The sequence below is a fragment of the Lepus europaeus genome, chromosome X (genome assembly GCF_033115175.1).
Source record: "Lepus europaeus isolate LE1 chromosome X, mLepTim1.pri, whole genome shotgun sequence".
Lineage (NCBI taxonomy): Eukaryota > Metazoa > Chordata > Mammalia > Lagomorpha > Leporidae > Lepus > Lepus europaeus.
In genome coordinates, this window is record NC_084850.1 from 131,905,492 (window position 1) to 131,930,230 (window position 24,739).

A 24,739-nucleotide genomic window follows, 5' to 3' on the forward strand; every position below is an offset into this window, starting at 1 on the left:
AATCCAGCAATTCCTGGCCCTTCACGTGAGGACCCCAATTAATGCTTCTGATTGTGATGCTTGATTCGTTCATAATCAACTAGTGATCTCTAGTATGCCAATACAAAAGTTATAAAACAGGTGGTTTTTTTTTCTGCCAAGGGCCACTTGAGTATGTATAGCCCAAACAAAATTATCACATTAAAAATGAGCCTGCAATAGATTTATTGAATTTCAAGTCCTGCCTGTAGTTGCCCTGGCATGGCCAGACCAAATTACTTCACAGGCCTTATACAGCCCACAAGCTGGGCATTCTCTACTCCCATTTTAAACATCCTGTGACAGAAGTTTTGCTTTAATAGTGAATGGTGACGTTTCTGCTAATGCAAACCAAACACTGTTACCTCTTCCCTCAGTGCATACTGTTCAATGAGCTTCTTCAGCTTCTCTCCCAGTTCAATGTTCTCCTGTCGGAGTTTGGCGTTGTGTATGTCATGTTGTTCCAGCTGGGCTTGGATTTCATTTAAAGTCATCTGGAAATGCGCAGTTGCTTCTTTACGCCGTTCCTCTTCCTCTCGTGCCTGCTGCACATTTTCTTCCTTATTATCCAAAATAATTTGTTAATCATATAGGCCCATAGAGAAAATGTTCACGAAAGAAGCTGCTGCAATTTGTATTCATTTCCTATAGGCCCACGTGCTGCTTTTGAACTTCAGTTTCTCCCCCTAAGTTATGACTGGAAGGTTCTCATTTACAGCAAAGAACCTTTGCCTAAGTAGAATATTGGAGAGATATAAACTTTCCTGCTAAAAAGCATTGTAGGACTGTCGAAAATTCACTGTACTGAAATACAAGGAAGGGGCTTCTCCAGTCAGCCAGTCCCCTCCTTGCTAGCTTGATACCTGAATTACACTTTGCATGCTCTAGAGGAAGGAACAAATGGAATCTTCATTGTAGAAAACTTACTTTCAACTCTTGCTAGGATACAAGTGTCAAAAGCCCTTTACATGACTGAACAGTTACCACTTGATTAAAACACTGATTTGTTCTGGGAAAAAAAATGCCACCAACTTTAAGATCTAAATCCTAGGGTTCAAGAACAAAGAAATTAACAGCTCCAGTGTGAGGTAAAGATTCCACGGCCTTGAAGGTTTGTTGGGGTGGAGGTTGGCATTTGATTGGAGATCCTGCTCCAAGTCAACTTCAACTACACACATGGGCAGGTCCACCCCACTAGAAGAGGCACATTCCTACCTGTGGCTCTGCTCTTTCTCCCTTCTCCTCTGTTCATACCAATTTATTTTTGCGTACCTGCTCTGCTTTCCTTTCAAATAATCCAAGGTACAAATGCTATTTTCAAAGTACCTAGCAGGGTAGGCATATGCTGGAGTTGTTAAGTCAAAGCTTGGGACTTCTGCATCTCTTACAGGGATGCCTGGTTCCAGTCCCATCTCCATTTTCGATACTGCTTTCTGCTAATGTGCACCCTGAGAGGCAGTGAATGATGCTTCAAGTACCTGGATCCCTGCCACCCACATGAGAGACCTGGATGAAATTTTGGGCTCCTGGCTCTGGCCTGGCCCAGCCCTGGCTACTGCAAGTACTTAGAGGTGCAGGAGTATTAACCAGTAGATGGAACATCTCTTTCAAATAAATAAATAAAATTTCAAAAAATTTTTTAAAGATTTTATTTATTTATTTGACAGGTGGAGTTACAGACAGAGAACGGTCTTCCATCCGATAGTTCACTCCCCAAATGGTGTCAACGGCTGGAGCTACACCGATCTGGAGCCAATAGCCAGGAACCTCTTTCAGGTCTCCCACATGGGTGCAGGAGCCCAAGGACCTGGGCCATCCTCCACTGCTTTCCCAGGCCATAGCAGAGAGCTGGATCGGAAGAGGAGCAGCCGGAACTAGAACCGGCGCCCATATGGGATGCTGGCACCCCAGGCCAGGGCTTTAACCCACTGCACCACAGTGCCGGCCTCGATAAATTTAAAATTAAAAATAAATGAAAGGGGCCAGCACTGTGGCGAAGCGGGTAAAGCTGCCGCCTGCAGCGCTGGCATCCCATATGGATGCCAATTGGAGTCCCGGCTGCTCCACTTCTGATCCAGCTCTCTGCTATGGCCCGGGAAAGCAGAAGAAGCTCCTGGCTCCTGGCTTCGGATCAGTATAGCTCCGGCTGTTGTGGCCAACTGGGGAATGAACTAGCGGATGGAAGACCTCTCTCTGCCTCTCCTTCTGTGTGTAACTCTGACTTTCAAATAAATAAGTGAATGAATAAAAATACCTAGGAACCCAACAGCTGGAGGTTGGCCAGGGTACATGGGCAATGGCAGCTATGATATCCACATAAGATTCAGCAGGAGTAGTTCCTTCTAAGACTCACTCTGATTCAGTCTATTACTAGCTTCTCATTTCTGAGCGACTTTTCATATGTCATGATCAGCTATATCAGTGCTCGTAGAAAACTGGCAACCTGGAGCCTCCTAAGCCCTAGTTCTAAGAGCAGAACCTTGGGCATAAACATCTAGATTCCGTGTGACCAAGTCTGAGGTAACCATAGAGCTTTACTTTGAATAAAAAGGCAAACTTTACATAGAAAGAGTTGGTCTTAGGGCCAGTGTGGCCATCTGTGGAGTGGACCAGCAATCAATCTCTCTCTCTGCCTCTGGCTCTGGCTCTCTGTAACTCTGCCTTTCAAATAAATAAATAAATCTTTAAAAAGGTAAAAAAAAAATCATAGCACAAGATGTCTGTTTAAGGAAAAAAAAGAAAGAAAGAAAAGATAGAGTTGGTCTTGGGGCCTGCACTGTGGCATAGCAGATTGGCCCTGCTCCAACCACACTGCAGCTGTTTGGGGAGTGAATCAGTGGATGGAAGACCTCTATCTCTCTGTAACTCTGCCTCTCAAATAAATCTTTTTTTTAAAAAAAAGAAGAGCTGGTCTTACATTTATAATGACCTTACATGTGGCATCAGCCCAAGTAAAACAGAAAGCAGGTAGTAACTCTGTCTCCAAATAGAGGCAAGGATTTATTTCAAGTATATTCAAGGTAATTATAAACCAGCTAAGTATCTCCTGAAAAAGATAAATGAACCAACTAACCTTTAACGTTTTATTGTGACGCTGAAGTTCCCTGCAAAGAGATTCTAGCTTGCTTCTTGCCAAGATAGCCTTGCTGTGTTCACTTTGCAAGTGAACTTTTTCTTTCACAATCTGGGCTTGCTTCTTCTGCAGAATCTTCATTTGCTTCTGAACATTCCTGCTTTCTTCCAGCTAAAATTGACAAGCACTTTTCATTTAGGAAGTACAAGAAAAACCTTAGAGTTATGGCTGGAAGAATTACAATAAGAGCTATGGAGCACATTTTTAAAAAGCCAAAAACGATAGTCTAATAGTTCATTTAAATTATTTCATGCCATAGTGCACCACCAACTCTCTCCTGTGTTTTCCAACATGACAAGAAAATAAGCAAACTTAGGGTAATGGAGGAAAAAATCTCGTTTTCTTGCCTTTTACATATTCTTTTAATAACAACTCTTTATTATTCAAGTTTTACAGAAGAAATTTATCACCCCAGAGACATTAACAAACCACCCAAGATTCCCTAACTGGTATACACTGAAGTATGGATTTGAACCTAGCAGCCTTAGCCATTGGCATTCTTGACTTCCATCGTAAGTTGGGGTGCTTAGTTTTGCCACCTTGTCTGACTGCAGGCACTGATCTCAGCTCTTCTTCCTGGTTTCAACTCAATGACTCACAGGTAGTGCGGGGTCCCCAGTTCCCAGCCACAGTTCTGTTTTGTTGAACAGAAGATACCCTTCAACTGGATAACTCTTGCCCCAGAAGTTTCCTGAGGCCTACTGGCAATGCTGTCCACGTGTTCTGTGTTTTATCCTTGGAATAAATGAACTAATTCCTGTCCCAACTGAAACCTATTCCAATGTTGAAGACCAGGACCAACTAAGCTGTAAAGCCAGGAATGTCCTAAATTGCTGTTTGCTGGGTGATTGTCTATCCAGACATTTCCTTCCTGTTAAAAAAACATGCTGAAGGGCCAGCACTGTGGTACAGCAGGTTAAAGCCCCAGCATTCCATATGTGTACCAGTTCAACTCTTGGCTGCTCCTCTTCTGATCTAGCTCCCTGCAATATGCCTGGGAAAGCAGTAGAAGATGGCCCAAGTACTATGGCCTATGCACCCACATGGGAGACCTGGAAGAAACTCCTAGCTCCTGGCTTTCGTCTGGCCCTGCCCTGGTCATTGCAGCCATCTGGGGAGTAAACCAGCAGCTGGAAGACCTCTCCCTCTCCGTCTCTACCTCTCTTTGTAACTCTGACCTTCAAATAAATAAAAATAAATCTTAAAAAAAAAGACCTGCTGAAATCGAAATATAAAATATGGGTTTACTGTGCTTTGTGCTTCTTTTCTTATTTAAAGAAATGCTGATGCTTCAGGAATCAAAACCATCAGGTTTTATTTTTCTAAAATAACATCCACAGGATACTGCACTGAAAAGGTTCTTTGTGAGAAGAATGATTGCAATTTTACATTTGGAAAAAATGAATCTATTTCAAGGTTAAATCAACACTAACAGATAAGATGGCAGCCATACTAACCTTTCAATAAAGCTTTCACAGATCAGAAATGATGCTGAGTCACAAATTCAAGAGCAAGAGTGACATCTTGTGGCCAATGGAAACATCAAGCATCCTTAAAGGCAGTATGCTTACAGATTTTAAAAATAACTACACTGCATTTCTGACAGGAAAACTCATTGTTTTTGCATAACCACAATGTTGCAATCTTACTATGAACTGCAGGCCAGCAGCACAGTTTAAAAGGCTGTAGGTTCTGCACATAACCAGCTGTGGCTTCACCTGAGTGTGTGGCTCCCCTGCCTTCTCTGACTCTGGGTACCACATCCTGAAGCCTGTGTTCACTCCTTTGCTTCCCTTTTTATGTTACTTTATTTCATCTGTGTGTAGTCCTAAAAAAAGGATGTTTTTGTTTTTAATTGTTTTTACTTTTTCACTTTTGGCTAGTGACACTGAAGGAATATTTTTTTCTTTAATTTACATTAATCTAAACTGAAACAGCCACATGTAGCTGATGGCTTTTGTCCTGGACAACCAATGCTCCATTATATTGCTAGGACTCACCCATATTATTGATACATAGATAAAGATTGGGGCTTAGCAAACTGTTTCTATAAAGAGCCAGCAAGTAAATACTTTAGGCATCACATACCACAGTTGGTCCTTGTCACATATTCTTTTTTTTAGATTTTATTTATTTTATTTGAGAGTTACATATAGTGAGAGGGAGAGACAGAAAGGCCTGCCTTCCATTGGTTCACTCCCCAAATGGCCGCAACAGCCGGAGCTGTGCTGATCCGAAGCCAGGAGCCAGGCGCTTTTTCTGGGTCTCCCATGTGGGTACAGGGCCCCAAGGACTTGGGCCATCTTCTACTGCTTCCCCAGGCCATAGCAGAGAGCTGGACTGGAAGTGGAGTAGCCGGGTCTTGAACCAGCGCCCATATGGGATGCCAGCGTCGCAGGCGGAGGATTAACCTGCACCATGGCGCCGGCCCCCAAATATTCTTATTTTTAACAAACACTTTTAAAATGGATAACACAAAAATAGACTTCAGCTGAACTTAACCTACATGCAATAGTCCACTTTTTAAAAACATACCACACGCACAAAAAACATACTTTATTGATCCCTTCTATGTCAGTGAGTGTTTGGGTTGTTTCCCAGTTTTATTACAGTGCTATGAACATTCACACTTGTGTTTCTTAGTATACGCGTGCAAAAGTTACCTAGAACTGGGGTTATACCAGGCAATTTCTGAATGTTCAATTTCACATGACATTCCAAATTATTTTCCACAGTGACTGGCAAATTTATATTCCCAACACCACTAGAGCCACATCTTCTCCAAAACATAGTATGATCGGGTTTCTTAATTTATGTTACTACAGTGGATCTAAACTGTCATCTCACTGTGATCTTGACTGGCATTTCCCTAATCACTCTATTATAAAACATCTCTTTCTGTATTTATGGGCCTATGTGTTAGGGTATCTCTTGTCTCCTGTCCAACTTTCCACTGGATTATTTGTTCTTTTTGTATTCACTTGTTGGTATCCTTTAGATATTCTTGATACTTGGGGCTGGTGTTGTGGTACAGCAGCTTAAGGTGCAGCTTGCGCCACCGACATCCCACACTGGAGTGCTGAGTCCCAGCACCTCCACTTCTGACACAGCTTCGTGTGAATGCACTTGGGGAAGGCAGCAGAAGATGGCCCAAATACCTGGTCCCTTGCCACCCTTATGGGAGACCAGGATAGAGTTCCTGGCTCCTGGCTTTGGCCTGGTTCAGACCTTGCCATTACAGCCATTTGGGGAGGGAAGCAGTAGATGTAAGATCTTTTCTCTCTGTCACTCTGCCATTCAAATAAATAAATCTTTTAAAAAATAAAAGCTGGGGCTGGTGCTGTGGCACAGTAGGTTAAGCCTCTGCGTGCAGTGCTAGCATCCCATATGGGTGCTGGTTTGTGTCCCGGCTGCTCTTCCAATCCAGCTCTCTGCTATGGCCTGGGAAAGCAGTGGAGGATAGCCCAAGTGCTTGGGCCCTGCACCCGCACCCAGAAGAACCTCCTGGCTCCTGGCTCCTGGCTTCAGACCGGCCCAGCTCAAGCCATTGTGGCCATTTGAGGAGTAAACCAGCAGATGGAAGACCTCTTTCTCTGCCTCTTCCTCTTTGTCTGTAACTCCACCTCCAAAATAAATAAATCTTTCAAAAAAAATTTTAAAAACTATTATTGATATTAACCCTAATGGTTATATCTTTTGGAAATACGTTCTACCTAGTGTGTGGTATCTTCTCACTTTCTTTGAAGGTATTTTTGATGAAGAGAAGTCTTAACTGCAATAAAGCCAATTTGTGCAATCTTTTCTCATGGTATTTTTAATATCATAAAAATACTTCCTTAACCCAAGGATATTTACCTATTAATATATCTAAATAATCTATAACTTTTTTTGACAGGCAGAGTGGACAGTGAGAGAGATAAATAATCTATAACTTTTAAAGTTTAATTTTTTACCTTTGAGCCCTTAATCCATTTTTAATTGCTGACTGCATACAGTAAGAATCTAATTTCATTTTTTCCCCATTAAGGATAACCATTTTTTAAAATTCCACTAACATCATCAGAATGACAATCCCTATCCCCCACTGCCAACAATCTATAGATTCTATAAAATGCTCTTTGAAATCCTAAATGTGGGGCCTGCGCTTTGGCATAGCAAGTGAAGCCGCCACCGGCAGTGCGGGTATCCCATATGGGTGCCGGTTCAAGTCTGTTGAAGTCCCAGCTGCTCTATTTCTGATCCAGCTCTCTGCTATGGCCTGGGAAAGCAGTGGAAGATGGGTCAAGTCCTTAGGCCCCTGCGCCCATGTGGAAGACCCAGAAGAAGCTCCTGGCTCCTGGCTTCAGATCGGTGGAGCTCCAGCCATTGCGGCCAATTGGGGAGTGAACCAACAGATCGAAGACTGACCTCTCTCTGCTGCTCCTCCCCTCTGTGTGTAACTCTTTCAAGTAAAAATAAATAAATCTTTAAAAAAAAAAAGAAATTCTAAATGGTGTCCCCCTCCTATCCCTCACTGGAACTAAGCCGAATCTAATATTTATAGAGTGAAGAGTTGTCAAGATACTTCTGACAAAATGGACAATATATCTACCCAACCACATATTACGATTTAGGATTACACTATAATAACCTACACAAACTGATTACAGGAGAAAGAACAGCATTATAAAGTATTTAAGGATGTTAACAGTATCCACACCTAAAAGCAAAATGCTACAATGTGACGAACCTATATGATCTATTGAATGTGGCAACCACAAGGTCTCCCCAATGGACAATCCTAAAGACAACACACAGGACTCCCTGCATTTGTTCTACAGAACAGTTATATATATATATATATATCAATACAACAAGCACAGTGATGTAAGATGATAAAGTCATAAAAGGGCAGAGGAGAGTGATGGCAGAACAGAAGTCTTGGAATAAATCTTAGGAAAAAGCTGTTCCCGGGGCTGGTGCTGTGGCATAGCAGGTAAAGCCACCACCTGCAGTCCCAGCATCCCATATAGGCGCCGGTTCTAGTCCCGGCTGCTCCTCTTCCGATCCAGCTCTCTGCTGTGGCCTGGGAAAGCAATAAAGTCCTTGGGCCCCTGCACCTGCATGGGAGGCACGGAGGAAGCTCCTGGCTCCTGGCTTTGGTTCGGCACAGCTCCGGCCATTGCGGCCATCTGAGGAGTGAACCAGCGGAAGGAAGACCTCTCTCTCTGTCTACCTCACTCTAACTCTTTCAAATAAATAAAATAAATCTTAAAAAAAAATAAAATAAAGGTCTTTAAAAAAAAAGAATTATTAAAAAAGAAAAAGCTATTCCCTTTCATGGTCTCACTGCTATGTAACCTATACTCTACCTTTTAATCAGAGTGAGTGCTGTTTCAAGAAATAAAGCTTCAGAACACTTTCTAAAAATAGTAGCTGTTCCATTTTTTCATATGTTCAGCACAAATCTATAGAGTTTACTCATAACCATATCCACACACACACATACACATACACAAACACACATAATTAAAAGCCACAAATAGAAACACCCTTGATACTTAAAAATGGGGTCCAAGGTCTGGCAGCAGCCTCATCATCTGAAGTTTTCTAAAATGCACAGTCTCAGGCCTTGACCCAGACCTAGTACATTTTAATAAAAGTTGTGATGACTGCGTGTCTGAAAAGAACTGCCCCACATGACTATTTTTTTTTGCTCTTTCTTCTAACCCACTCATATCTGTCTGTTGTTATATCACTGGGTCAGGTGCCTAACCTTCTACACACTATTTTCTGATATTTTTAGTCTTTTGTCCTTTTCTTCCTTTTTTTCCACCAATTCTCGCCTGATTCTACTCATATAGAGCCAGTGGAAGTACTCATGCCCTGAAGCCAGCAATCCAACCACACTGTTTTCTGCCACCTTTGCATTTACAACTCTTGTAGGCCATTTTCACTGGATTGTCTATTGCTCCAAATACAAGGTGCTGAATGCCAGCTAAATGGGATATACATGGACCACTGTATCAACTAAGGGAAAAGTAACTGTCATTCTTCGAGTAACAAATAGAATTCATGCTTAAGAGCTGGTCACTGATAAAAAGTAAGGGGTTGTAATATGAAATAACTGCTTTAATAACAGATGAAAATACAATGAAAATACATCAAACTGGTAAAGGATGCTTCATCTAAGTATTTCACAAAAGGCAATAATTAGAACCACTTATTCTATAAATTTCCCACAATTTTTCCTTCAGATAATTCTATGATTTTCCCATTCAACTTAAATAGGATGAGAGGGCTTCCAGATTGAGACTGCTGTCATAATACCAAAAAGATAATTAACACTACTTGAATTAACACAGGCACAGAACAAACTCTTCAATGAGGTCAATTTCTTTGGAAGATAGGAAAAAGAATGCTTGGCACATAGTAGATGTAAAACAGCATTTTCTGAGATAGTACTATTTTAGTAGACTTTCTCTAACTCACAATTTCAATCAAAATGGTTACAGCTTTTATCTCTATTAGGAAAAGTTAAACACAGGAACCACTAAATACCCAACTGACTGGTATCTCTAAGGCATCACAACACAGCAATGAAAAGGCTGACTTAGAAATACTCTCTACAACTGATTTTTAGAAAACCTATGCCACATCTTAGCATTAAAAAGTTCTCTATAAATAATCTTGGAAAATAAAAGTATGCAACCAACAAAAAGCCCCCAAGACATCAGATTCACCCATTCAGTTTTGAAATAAAATATAATTTTACATTTAAAGCTGTATCAAAATTATACTTTAAAAAAGTTTATCAAGCACATATACATTCTGCTGTATTTTACATTGCCCTTGTACCCTTGATTTAATACTCACAAGATCAGCATATTTCTTACAGAGAGCTGCCAACTTCTCTTCTGGGGTTGAAAGGGTGTTTAGGGCTTGCATCAGTAATAAAACTTCTTTTCCTGATGATTAACAAGATAAGAAATAAGTCCCAGAAGATCAAATTTAACCTGTGACTTCGACTAACATTTTCCATGTTCTGACATCCAAAGTAAAATAATTTATACTTAATAACTAGAAATGAGATGTATCCAGTTCAATTAAGAAAGCTATTTTTGAATTCTGACTGAACAAGTCTCCCTGCTTTCCCCAGCCCCTCCCCTAATTTCTTCACTAACACTGCTAGCTATTTATAAGAACTCTTGTTGAAGGCTTAAAAATTCCCTTGCCTATCCACTGATGTCCAAGTTGAGACAAAGAACAAGTTTCAAAGGGCAGAGAAAAATTTTAAAAGTTTCCTCCTGACCAAGTTCAACTAAAGAACTTCAAAAAGAGTTTCAATTGGTATTACATTCTGCCTAAGATGTACATAAGTACCAGTGACATATCTTTTCCTAAGAGCAATTTAAATAACATGATTTTCTGATGCCTTACTGAACATATTCCATGTATTACCCAAGGTTAATGCAAATAAAGGAGTGATAAGATAGTTCTTTCCTTGGAGAAAAGAGCTTCAACAGTATTTTAAGGACTTCGGCAGCACGGAGAAGCAGGTGGCGGAGACAGGAGTAGACAAATGGTGTTTCAAGTTTCAAGTAAGTTGTAACGTTTTATTTATTAAGCTAGGTGGCAGGAATCATTTTTATTTTTTGAAATGTTCACTCATATGTAAGGTATTTCATTAAAATTCCTCTCTTAAAATGACTTTAGTATCTGCTATACGGATTGCTATGGGGGGAAAAGGTAGGCTGACTTCAAAAAATACTATTTCAGGCAAGTGTTTGGCACAGTTGTTAAGATGTCCCTTGGCATCCTATATCAGAGTGTGGGAGTTCAAGTCCTGGCTCCATTCCCAATTCCAGCTTTCTGCTAGTGTGCACTCTGGGAGGCAGCAGGTGATAACAAGTGGTTGAGTCCCTGCCACCCCACGTGGGAGACTTGGATTGAGCTCCTGGCTCCTGACTTTGGCATGGCCTGGCATAGCCTGGCTATTGTGGGCACTTGGTGAGTGAACCAGCAAATGGGTGATCTCTCTCTCTCTGCCTTCCAAGTTAAAAAAAATGCTTGAAAAACAGTACCTTTTTATCAACACAAAATCTTACTAAAAAAAAAAAAACCTGCTGTCATTCAGCTCAAGGTTAATAAGAACTTTAAGAGATAATTTAACGTTATTGAATATGACCAGAAATAACTACAATTTACAACTTTATGACAATTTTAAAACTCAAATACAATGTTTTTAATTGATAGAATTTACTCACCATACAATTCATCCTTTTAAAGTGTATATACAATTTAGTATATTCACAAAACTATGCAACCACCACTAATTCTAGAACATTTTCATCACCCCAAAATGAACTAAAACCTATGAATAGTCACTCCTCATTCTTCCATGTTCCCCAGCTCTTGAGACCACAGATCTACTTTTTGTCTAATTGGATTTGCCAATTCTGAACATATCTTTTTTTTTCTTCCTTTCCGTTGGTTCACCCCCCAAATGGCCGCTGCGGCTGGCCCGCTGTGCTGATCCAAAGCCAGAACCCAGGTGCTTCCTCCTGGTCTCCCATGCAGGTGCAGGGCCCAAGCACTTGGGCCATCCTCCACTGCCTTCCTGGGCCACAGCAGAGAGGTGGCCTGGAAGAGGAGCGACCGGGACAGAATCCGGTGCCCCAACCGGGGCTAGAACCTGGGGTGCTGGCGCCGCAGGCGGAGGATTAGCCAAGTGAGCCGCGGCACCGGCCATGGACATTTCATATAAATGGAATCATCCAACACATCACCTTTTGTATTTAGCTTTTTCACTTTGCAAAATAAGTTCAAGGTTCGTCCACATGGGATGTGTCAGTGCTCCATTCATTTTTATGGCTCACTAATATTCTATCATATATATAGACAGGCAATTTACTTATCCATTCATCAGCTGGTGGATATTTGTGGTGTTTCACTTGTTAGCTGTTACCGATAATGCTGCTAGGAACATTCAAACATTTGTGTATATGCTTCTGTATGAAGTCTTTTTCTTTTTTTCCCTTTAAGAAATTTTTTGATTACTATAAAGAGTGTGGATTCATTTTCAATCCTCTTGGGTATATTCCTAGAAATAAAATTTCTTGGTCATATGGTAACATTATGTATAACTTTTTAAGACTACATGCTTTTACACAACATTGAGGATGTTAATTTTGAAGAAATCTGCCTGGTCTATAAGGAAGTAGAATTATTTTTCTCATATTCATATATATATTTTTACCTTTTCCAGGGTAGATGAAAATGAATTTAATAAGAAAGATAATTCCAACTTATAGTCACATAGAAAACCACACAAATCAAACCTGTAAATCTTGAGTATAATAAATATAAAAAATAGGCAGTTTCGGTTTAGTTTTAGTAAGGCTAAAATAAAAGGGAGTTTGGGGACCAGTGTTGTCGCACAGCAGGTTACACCACTGCCTGCGACACCAGCATCCCACATGGGTGCTGATACTAGTCTTGGCTGCTCCACTTTGGATCTAGCTCCCTACTAATAGACCTGGAAAAGCAGTAGAAGATGGCCCAAGTGCTTGGGCCCCTGCATATACGAGACCTGAATGGAGTTCCAGGCTCCTGGCTTCCGCTTGGCCCAGTCCCAGCCATTGCAGTCATTTGGGGAGTGAACCATCAGATGAAAGATCTCTCTATATATAATTCTGCCTTTCAAATGAATAAATAAATATTTTAAATAGCAAGGAGGGGGAATCAAACTTCTTTGATGACATTTAACATATCACATCCCTAGTCCTAAATCTCAAACTATCCTTGAAGGGCAGTCTTAACCTACTTTGTGAATTATATAACATTATGTTGTTATATAACATTATGTGCTTCATTTTTTAATAACTATCAAATTAATATATAGTTTTCAGTTATTTTTCAGACAGACTACATTAAAGATGCAATCAAGGCAGGTCAAACCCCACTTCTGTCAAACTGGACCCAAATCTTTTCAAAAAAGCTAATTCCTGGTTATTTAGCAATAACTAGGCTTCCTACTCTGTTGTGCTTGCCTCCTGCACATAACCACAGCAGACAGCAGACCCACCTCACCAAAGATAACAGGTGTATTAGTAGGAACCTCCAAACTGGCTATGTTCATAATCATCTGTGCTGCACAAAACAGGAATAAAATGAGCAGTGCATGAAAACACCCAACTACCAAGAAAGAGTATTACCTAAGGTTTTTTCTTTGTTCCTGTTGCACTCTGAATCTTGCTGACCATCAGGGGGATCTGTTCGAGCTTCTCGCCCAGGAATTTCCTCTCTTGACTCTTGTGTGCAGTAGGCTGGGCCCACCAAATTCCTGTTCTTTGTTATAAAGTCACTGCCTTCATCATCTTCCAATGAATGCTTGTTACTTGTGCCACCACAATTTGAGTCTTGATGTTGAAGAATATCATTTGACTGAGAGTTACACAACATATCTGCTTTCACCCCTAGCCCACAAATTCCAGCTTCTTCCATTGTGCCAATTTCAAACTAGAGGGAGGGGAAAGGAACAAAAAGATGGGAGAAGGGGTTAAATCAAATGTAATCAATGTTTACACCAATGGCACATCACAGCGTGACAGCTTTTTTTCTTCCTCAGTAGTTTGCAAAATAACGTAAATATGGCAGTTTCTCAGTATCACTGAGAGATGACCTAACTATAAATAAGAAAATTCAAGTTAAAACAAGTCATATAACTAAGTAATACCAAAGGAGGTAAGAAGTCCCAGTTAATCATGAATCTAAATTGACTTCCCTATAAAAGTTCACCACTTAAAATAATTAGCGCCTAAAGCAGGCGTTGGCACAGTGGTCAAGCCCTTATTTGAGATGCCCATATACCACATCACAGAACCTGGGTTTGAGTCCTGGCTCTGCTTCCAATACCAGCTTCCTGTTTATACACACCCTGGAAGGCACCAGTGATGTCAAGTACTTGGGACCCTGCCACTCTCATGGGAGACCCATACTGAATTCTGGGCTCCTGACTTTAACCTAATCTAGCCCTAGCTGTTGCAGGCATTTGGGGAGTGAACCAATGGATGGGAGATCTGTGTGTGTGTATTATTTGAGAGGCACAGAATATATACATATAATCTGTGTGTGTGTATGTGTGTGTGTGTGTGTATATATATATATATATATATATATATATATATCTGTGCCTCTCAAATAAAATTTTAAAAATTTTTAGTGATTCTATAATTTAAAATAATAATTGGGACCTTAACAGAAGTTGAGTTGTCCCAAGGTAATGAGCATTAATTACTCCTGTCTTATCTTCCAGGAGCTAGTATAGCAGAGATGGCTACCTAACTACCTACCTACCAAAAACTAGCTCCTCTGATAGCCTGTGGAGCTGGCCTGTAGGACAAGTACCCAGGTAGGCACTACATTTCCCATCCCCCTACATCTAGGTAGGACTGCTATGTGAAGTTCCCACAAAAGGGAATGTGAGCAGAGGCAATGACAGTCCCTTCTGCAGCAAGCTATTCTTAGAAGTATACATTCTTTCTCTACCATCTTATCCCCATGCTGAGTGAATGGAGAAGTCTCCAAGGGGGCCTGGCACTGTGGCGTAACGGGTAAAGCAGCTGCCTGTAGTGCTGGCATCTCATACGGACACCGGTTTGAGTCCTGGCTGCTCAACTTCTGATCCAGCTCTCTGCTGTGGCCTGGGAGGGTGGTGGAGGATGGCCCAAGCCCTTGGACCCCGGCACCTGCATGGGAGACCCAGAAGAAGCTCCTGGCTCCTTGCTTTGGGTCGGCACAGCTCTGGCCATTGAGGCCAATTGGGGAGTGAACCAGTGGATGGAAGACTCTCTCTGCTACTCCTCTCTCTGTGTAACTCTGACTTTCAAATAAATAAATTAATCTTTTAAAAAAAAAGTCTCCAAGACCCCAAGGGATGGGACAGCCACAAGATGCAACCAGTCGAGGTCCCTAAATCAATGTACATACAAGCAAATCCTCCTACCTACAAACAAACAAAAAATCCATACTGGACTATAAGGTGAACAAGAAATCAATTCTTCTCATGTTAAGCCACAGAAATTGAGACTGGTATTTTGAGCATCTCTTCTTATTGACCTAATTAACACAAATAGTACAGAGGCATTTCTTCTAAAATCTTATTCTGGAATCATAAATTTTACCTTACTCATATTGTTAACTCTATTTATGTGAGGTTTTTCACCTGGGTAACACTACTTGGTCATACGATGTGGCACAAATGTAAATTCTGTACATTTCTTCCCTATATGAAAGATGGCTTCTTCCTTTTCTTAAGAATATACCTGAGGGGAGAAAGTGTCTAATTATCTTCCTATCATAAGTAGACAAAAGCTACTTTCAACAAATAATGGGAAAGCAGATTAGATTTCCAGTTACAACAGTATCCAACTAAAGGACTAAACATAATTCAAAGTATAAAAGTAGAGCAGGATGGAAAAAGAATGGAGAGGCAAAGGGAACTAAAGCCTTATATTTTGTAGTCTAATACAGAGAAATCAGCAATTGTGCTTTTGGAAGAACAAATTGGCTATGTTGAAAAACTCTTTGGCAATATAGATACCTTCCAACCCAATTAACTCTACTTGTAGAATTTTTTAAATTTATTTTGAAAGTCAGAGTTACAAAGACAGAGAAGGAAAGGCAGAGAGAGAGAGAGAGAGAGGTCTTCCATCTTGCTGGTTCACTCCCCAATTGGCCACAATGGCAGGAGCTGCGCCGATTTGAAGCCAAGAGCCAGGAGCTTCCTCCAGGTCTCCCACACGGGGGCAGGGGCCCAAGCACTTGGGCCATCTTCTACTGCTTTCCCAGGCCATAGCAGAGAGCTGGATGGGAAGAGGAACAGCCGGGACATGAACCAGCACCCACATGGGATGCTGGCACTGCAGGCAGCGTCTTTACCTGCTACACCACAGCACCGGCCCCATCTATTTGCAGAATTTTACCCAAGTACGTACATATGTGTACCCAAAGTACAAGAATGTTTAAAGCAGCAGTATTTGAAACAGTCCCAAAATGGAATCAACCCAAATTTCTATCAACATAGCAGTGGATAAACTATAACATGTTCACACTATCCAGCCATGTAGGAACACAGATGAGTCTCAAAGACTTGATTTGAGAAAGCTGCCACAAGAGTACCTACTTCGGAAAGCATTTACAAAGTTCAAAAATAGGCCAAGTGAATGGACAGTACTAGAAATGAGGACAGTGGTTACCACAAGGGTAGGGCCTTTTGGGGTAGTTGTAATACACTATTTCTCAATCGAGATAACACAGGTGTTCACTTTGTAAAAATTCACTAAGTCTAAACATTTATGATTTGTATACTGTTCTAGACATGTTTATTTTAAAAGTTGAAATTTACAGTATTTTAAGAGTTATAAAGAGGGGCCAGTGCTGTGGCACAGTGGTTAAAGCCACCGCCTGCAGTACCAGCATCCCACATGAGCGCTGGTTTAAGTCCCAGCTGCTCCTCTTCCAATCCAGCTCTCTGCTATAGCCTGGGAAAGTAGCAGCAAATGGCCCAAGTCCTTGGGCCCTTGCACCCACATGGGAGACCTGGAAGAAGCTCCAGGCTCCTGGCTTCGGATTGGCCCTGCTCCAGCCATTGCAGCCATTTGGGGAATGAACCAGCAGATGAAAGATCTCTCTCTGCCTCTGCCTCTCTGTAACTCTGCCTTTCAAATAAATAAATAAATCTTTTTAAAAAGTTATAAAGAAAAAACAAGTATTTCCCTCAAAAGAGAAAGAATATATGTTACTTTTCATGATACTTTTTAAAATACATGTAAAATGTTGATTTGCTGAAAAAAAATTAATCTATTAAAAGGAAATGGATCGACTATTCCCAAGTTTTGACTTGATTCCACATTCTAAACTTAATTCAGACAGAAAAAACTTACAAAGTATACTGACTCCTAAAATTCTTTGAAAGAAAAAAATGCTAGGGGCTGCCATTGTGGCACAGCAGGCAGAGCCACTGCCTGCAATGCCGGCATCTCATATGGGCACTGGTCTCAGCTGCTCCACTTCTACTCTGGCTCCCTGTTAATGTGCCTGGGAAGGCATCAGAAGATTGCCCAAGTGTTTAGGCCCCTGCCTCCCACATGGGAGACCCAGAAGAAGCTCCTGGCTCCTGGCTTTGGCCTGGCCCAGTCCTGGCTATTGTGGCTATTTGTGGAATGAACCAGCAGATGGAAGATCTCTCTGTCTCTGTCCCTCCCTCTCTCTCTGTATTTCTGCCTTTCAAACAAATAAATAAATCTTTTTTTAAAAAAATGTCAAAATTCACTTCCAGGGGCTGCTGTTGTGGTGCAGCTGGCCCAAACATTCTTCAAGCCCTGGTTCTGCTCCCAATTCTTACTTCCTACTAACGCATACTCTGGGAGACAGCAGGCAATGAACCAAGTACTTGGGTCCCTGGCTCACTGCTGACTGTCACAGGCACTTGGAGAGGGAACTAGCAGATGGTCTTTGTTGCTCTGCCTTTCAAAGAAACACAAACAAGCACATAATAAAATACAGGAGGCAGTTATGTAATTCCTGGTCTCTAAGAATAGACTGAAAAAAGAAAAATACCCTATAGTATGTACTGCACACCATGATTTGGGGTTGTCTGGTGGTAGGACTGTATAACTTTATGAGCAGAGAAGCACATACAATCTTTGGTAAGGTACAGAGAATATAGTGGAGGGAAACTGGCTGGGTAGGGAATAGGAGGGAAAGAGAAAGACTTCCACAGCAAGCTTGTCATTAGGTACCATGAGTTACTAAGACAAGAACTTTCGATTTTTTCTTAAACATCTGGGTGAATATAGTTCTCTAATATCTGAACAGATTTGTGAAACAAAAACTATCACATTTTCATCTTGTTTATCAAGTCTATACTTATGAGCATTATGTGTACTTCCTGTAGCCTAAAAGTCACTACAGTGGGAAGGCATTTTGCATAATGGTTAAAAGATGTCACTTGGGGGGACCAGCACCGTGGCTCACTTGGTTAATCCTGCAGTGCCGGCATCCCATATGGGCGCCGGGTTCTAGTCCCGGTTGCTCCTCTTCCAGTCCAGGAAGGCAGTGGAGGATGGCCCAAGTGCTTGGGCCCTGCATCCGCATGGGAGACCAGGAGAAGCACCTGGCTCCTGGCTTCGGATCGGTGCAGTGCCAGCCAAAGCAGTCATTTGGGGAGTGAACCAACGGAAGGAAGACCTTTTTCTCTGTCTCTCTATAACTCTACCTGTCAAAAAAATAAATAAATAAAATAATTTTAAAAAATAAAAAAAGATGTCACTTGGGACCCCCACATCCCATATCTGGAGTCCTTTGGTTTGGATCCCAGCTTCACTCCCTATTCCAGCTTCCTGCTAATACACTCTGGAAGGCAGCAGGTGATGGCTCAAGTAGTTGGGACCCTGCTACCCACATAAGAAATGCAGATGGAGTTCCTAGCTCCAGCTGTTGTGTGAATTTGAAATGTGAATGAGTGGATGGGAGATCTCTGTCTTTTCACCTTTCAAATAAATTAAATACAATTTAAAAAAACAAACACTAAAGAAACATGCCACTGCTACAGAAGTACACCATGTGTTCCAACAGTGCCTACAAGAGGTTTAAATACCAATCATCTCCCATCCCAGCTGCTCTGTCTGGTCTAAAGATACATTTCATAGTCTTCCTTCCACTGTCTCAATACTTGGAGCTAAGACAAATCCCTAATTAACTAAGAAATGCCTTAAAAATGGGCAGCCAACAGTTTACCATTAATAAATTGTAGGAGCAAAGAATAACTATTATAGAAATGCTTGCAAGTAAACAGGAAGAAGTACCCTACTCATAAGTTTTTTGAAACTGAGATTACATGGAAATTAAAAGCCTCTAGAAATAAGTTTCTTCCCCTTTGTGACTAGAGATGGATGAACAATTTTTAAGTTGAAAACTTTCACTTATGCTTTTTCAAATATTGTTGAAGCTAAAGAACCATATTTCTTTGGCTTACTCTGTTTAAAAGGGTTAAATGCTTTTAATATAGATGTTCTTTTACTGATACTGGTATAAGTAAACTAAGAAAACAACAGTTAACACCCACATTTGCTTCCCAATTATTTCAACTACTGTCTGCTTACAAGAGCTTCAATGCCCTCTAGCAGTAGCAGGCATGAGCCAGCAAAGGCCATGGTGGCCCTAAAGGGAGAAGTGAGAGAGCTGATGGACATTTATATATTTTCCTGGGCAGAGATCCTTAGCTTGCCTCACATTCCTGAAGAGTACAGAAAGAACTTAGCAAACAGGTAAAGGAAACCTTTAGTACCTACAAGTACGCACTATGCAAAGCACCCTCAAAGTTACCCCATTTAACCTCCCCTATTGAAAGGTAGGCCTAATTATCCCCAGATAAGGAAAATGAGACTTGGTGGGATTAATTAACTCTTGCTCAAGGTTACATTAAAGTAAGGGATCAGCAAAATTCATATCTACGAAATTCAAGAGCCTATGTTCTATTACACTGTTTCCCTCACTTATAAATGAGCCTTGGGAAATCAAAGTCCAAAGTCAAACAGAACTCTGACACAGTTACAAAATAAATCTAAGAAATTCAGGGTCGGCGCTGTGGTGCAGGTTAATCCTCCAACTGCAGTGCCGGCATCCCATATGGGCACCAGTTCTAGTCCCGGCTGCTCTTCTCCCAATCCAGCTCTCTGCTGGGGCCTGGGAAAGCAGTAGAAGATGGCCCAAGTCCTTGGGCCCCTGCACCCGCATGGGAGACAAGGAAGAAGATCCTGGCTTCGGATCAGCACAGCTCTGATCATTGCGGCCATTTGGGGAGTGAACCAATGGAAGGAAGACCTTTCTCTCTGTCTCTCCCTCTCACACTATCTGTAACTCTACCTCTCAAATAAATAAATAAAATCTTTTTAAAAAAAAAATAAATATCTAGGAGCTGGCATTCTGGCATAGCAGGTAAAGTTGCCACCTGTGATGCTGGCATCCCATAAAGGTTCTAGTTCAAGTCCCAGCTACTCCACTTCCAATCCAGTACCTGCTAACATGCCTGGGAAAGCAGTGGAAGATGGCCCAAGTTTTTGGGCTCCTGTACCCACATGGGAGACCTAGAAGAAGCTCCTGGTTTCCGATCGGCGTGGCTCCAACAGTTGCAGCCACCTGGGGAATGAACCAGCGGATGGAAGACCTCTCTTTCTCTGCGTAACTCTAACTTTCAAATAAATCTTAAAAAAAAAAAAAATCTTAAAAAAAAGTCAAGAACTTCAAACTTTGCTTATAAAAAAAAAAGAAATAACTAAAGAGATATAGTATGCTAGATATACCAGTATGTATTTAGGAAAACACTGGCAAAGACGTGCAATTTTTAACAGTGATCAACTCAGATTTAGGGAGGTGACACACATCTCATTTGGGGTAGGGATATCTTTAAATAATTTGCAGTGATTATTTGAGAGACTGAGGTTGGGATTCTTTGTTATTTTTGTTTTTAATTGTGCTTTAGGATAAACTAAATTATCTCTAAAAATCCCTTCAACCCTGTCTCTAAATGTTTACCCTAAGAGTTGTAAACTACTAACCAGGAACGTGAAGACAAGAATATATAAGCAGTCACACTTGCATTGCCTGGTGCAGGCCCGTGAAGGCAGAATTGGACAGGAAAGTAGTAAAAGAAATCAAAGACACCCTGTATCTCTCAGGGGGACATTGGCTACTGGCATTATTTACTTTCTTTTTGAAAAAGATTTATTTATTTATTTATTTATTTGAAAGTGAGAGTTACATAGAGAAAGGAGAGGTAGAGAGAGACAAAGAGAGGTCTTCAATCCGATGGTTCACTCCCCAATAGGCCGCAACGGCCGGAGCTGCACCAATCGGAAGCCAGGAGCCAGGAGCCTCTTCAGGGTCTCCCACGGGGGTGCAAGGGCCCAAGGACTTGGGCCATCTTCTACTGCTTTCCCAGGCCACAGCAGAGAGCTGGATCGGAAGTGGAGTAGCCGGGTCTCGAACTGGCGCCCATATGGGATGCTGGTACTTCAGGCCAGGGTGTTAACCCACTGTGCCACAGCTCTGGCCCCCTTTATTTACTTTCAATTTTAAATATTAACCATCTCGGAAGACTTCTCTCCCTCTCCGCCTCTCCTTCTCTCTCTGTGTAACCCTTTCAAATAAATAAATCTTTAAAAATAAATAAATAAATAAATATTAACCAGATCCTAAACTCTTCCAGTACTTGGGGGCTTTTACATTTCCAAATACAAAGTTTCACAAACACACCTATTATAAGAATTACATTTTCATGTACGTAAAGTAGAAAAATGTCATTACCTTTATATGTCATTTAAAATGGTTTATACACAAAGCCATCTTAATGTTCAAATAATCATTCTAAATATCAAAACTTTCCTCACAGTTAACACTTTATCAATCATTAATCTCAAAATCCTGCTTTAAATATTTTGGATCAAAGTCTTTAAAATATGTAATTACATAATTCAATGCCTCCTTAAATAGCACTCTGTTTTACTGTGTTAGAACAAAGAAATGAAATCAAAGGGTTTTTATTTTAACAGAAAATGATATACTGCTGTGCACTAGTATATAATTAGATTGTGGTATACGTGTCTCTACAATATGCCTATATTCTTTAAGATAATAAATTCTTAGTGCTTCAAAATATGAACTTCCAAAGGTGAGAACTTATTTATATTTCAGGCATGAAATACTTGCCTGAGACTTCCTAATTATATAGCACTGTCTTCCAAAAGAGATCACATATACCCATACATGGGAATTTACTATACATTAAAATCATGTGCAGCCAGAGTTGTGTCAGGTAAAGCCACCCTCTATGACACCAGAGTCCCATATGGGTCCAGTTTGTGTCCCAGCTGCTCCACTTCCAATCCTGCTCCGTGCTATGGCCTAGGAAAAGCAAAAGATGGCCCAAGTATTTGGGCTCCTGCCACCAACACTGGAGTCCTGGATGAAGCTCCTGGCTGTGGCCTGGCCCAGCCCTGGCCATTGCGGCCATCTGGGGAGTGAACCAGCAGATGGAAGATCTCTGTCTCTCCCTCTATTACTTTCAAATAAATATTTTAAAAATTGTTGTCATTGAGGCGAGCGTTGTGCTACAGCGAGTTACGCCACCACTTGGGACTCCCACATCCCACATAAGAATGCTTAGTTCAAGTCCCAGCTGCTCTACTTATGATCCAGCACGCAGCTAATGCACACCCTGGAAGGCAGCAGATGATGGAAGTACTTGAGTCTCTACCACCCACACCAGAGAACACAAATGGCATTCCAGGCTCCCAGCTTCAGCATGGACCAACTCCGGCTGCTGTGGGAATTTAGGAGTGAACCAGTAGATGGGGGAGAGGGGGAGAGGGAGACAAAGAAGGAGAGGAGGAGGAAGAGAGTAGGGGGAGGGAAAGAAGGGAAAAGGGGGGAGGGAGGAGGGAGAGGGAAAGGAAGAAGGGAGAGAGAAGAGGCAGAGGGAGAGAGCAGAGATCTCCTTCCCTCCATCTTTCTCTCCCCCTCCCTGTTGCTCTTTCAAATAAATAAATGTTTTTAAACATGGTGTTGCGGTTGGTATTGTGGCATAGTAGGTGAAGCTGCCACCTGTGATGCCAGCATCCCATATGGGCACTGTTTGTCTTCCAGTTCCTCCATTTCCAATCCAGCTCCCTGCTAGTGGCCTGGGAAAGCAGTAGATGATAGCCCAACTACCTGGGCCCCTGCCACCCATGTGGGAGACCCAAAAGAAAACTCCTAACTCTTGGCTTCAGCCCGGCCTGCTGCTGGCTGTTGCGACCACCTGGGAAGTGAGTGAACCAGTGGAAGGAAGATCTCTCGATCTCTCTCTGTAACTGACTTTGAAAATAAATAAATCTTTTTTTAAAAATGGTATCATTTCAAAATGTTCAAATAAATGATCTGTCATATCTCCATAACCATGAGGGGAACAAAGCAGTATCCTGTCTCACTCCTCCAGATATACCAAGATTCGAATGTGAAAAATGAAAACAACAAAGAACTGGAAGAAATCCTAAATAAAATGCTTTTCATAGCCTTCAGACTGGCCAAAAGACTGTAAGAAGCTCTCCCAAATAAGTCTAGAGACTCCATTTTCAAGGATTTATGAACAAGCAAATCATAATTAAAGAACTAAAAATAATCAATATAGTAAAACATTCTCAACCTTGCTTATGATGAAAGAAATACAAATGAAAATGCAAAAGTAAGGCACTGGGGTCGGCGCTGTGGCATAGCAGGTAAAGCCACCACCTGCAGTGCCGGCATCCCACATGGGTGCTGGTTCAAGTCCTGGCTGTTCCACTTCTGATCCAGCTCCCTGCTATATCCTGGGAAAGCAGAAGATGGCCCAAGTCCTTGGGCCCTGCACCCGCTTGGGAGACCCCGAAGAGGCTCCGGGCTCCTAGCTTCAGATCGGCGCAGCTCCGGCCACTGCAGCCATTTGGGAAGTGAACCAGTGGATGGAAGACACCTCTCCCTCCCTCCCTTCCTCCCTCTGCTAATTCTGCCTTTAAATTAAATAAATCCTTTTTTTAAAAAAAGTAATACATCATCTTTTATCTTTCAGATTTTCACAGATATCTAAAAATACCTCCTCCTCGGTGTGGGCAAACAGATTACTCAGTATACTCCTAGAGGACTCTAAATTGGTAGAGTGGGTTTTACAGAGGTATTGTCCAATCTCTATCGATGTCTGAATCCACATTCACTTTCAGCCAGCAATTCCACAACTTGCAAGTTTATTCCATGGATATTCTCACTCAAGTGCAAAAGCGTATTCACCAAACCATTGTTCAGTATCATGCAAAATCTACAAACAACCTAAATGTCCACCAGTAGGGAATTAGTTAAATATGTAACAGTCATCCATGAAGTAAAACTATGCAGCTATTCAAAAGAGTATGGTAGATTACATGTCGACAAGGACAGATATCCAAGATATAAAAGGAAAAAAGGCCAATGTCTAGTAAAAGATGACATCAAAAAATTCATATATAAGCCAGCATATAGATAAAATTTTCCTACAAGGACATCCCAGAATTGTTCACCACGAGTTGCAGAGAGAGAGAGAGAGAGAGAGAGAGAGAGAGAGGTCTTCCATCCACTGCTTCATTCCCAAATGGCTGCAACGGATGGAGCGGAGCTGATCTGAAGCCAGGAGCTTCTTGTGGGTCTCCCACATGGTTGCAGGGCCCAAGGACTTGAGCCATCCTCCACTACTTTCCAAGGCCATCAGCAGAAAGCTGGATCAGAAGTGAAACAGCCGGGACTTGAACCAACACCCATACAGATGCCAATACTGCAGGCGGCAGCTCAACCCGCTACACCAAAGCACCAGCTCCACTTTTATTTTTTCACAAAGGCTTTTTAAGTTGAGATTTGGCTTGGATATCAGTCTCCTACTTTTTCATTATTCCAATATTAGTTCAAGCTCGGCATCTGAAGATGCCAGACGTTATACCTCATTCCCCATCATCTTTTCCCTTGGCCTTGCTCTGTGCCAATGGCAAATACAACCAAGCCAATTCA

General features: G+C 41.5%; 1 protein-coding gene across 2 annotated transcripts in view; it reads right to left on the reverse strand.

Annotated features, from left to right (window-relative positions):
* The window catches only part of TXLNG (taxilin gamma), a 60,615-nt gene that overhangs the window by 18,318 nt on the left and 17,558 nt on the right, over window positions 1–24,739 (reverse strand). For both annotated transcript variants that reach the window (XM_062183882.1, XM_062183881.1), the window contains exons 2-5: window positions 13,348–13,651; window positions 10,007–10,098; window positions 3,092–3,262; window positions 384–578 (exon numbers count right to left, since the gene is read on the reverse strand). In XM_062183882.1, coding sequence (XP_062039866.1) covers window positions 384–578; window positions 3,092–3,262; window positions 10,007–10,098; window positions 13,348–13,651 — 762 coding nt within the window. The remainder of the gene's footprint in view (window positions 1–383; window positions 579–3,091; window positions 3,263–10,006; window positions 10,099–13,347; window positions 13,652–24,739) is intronic.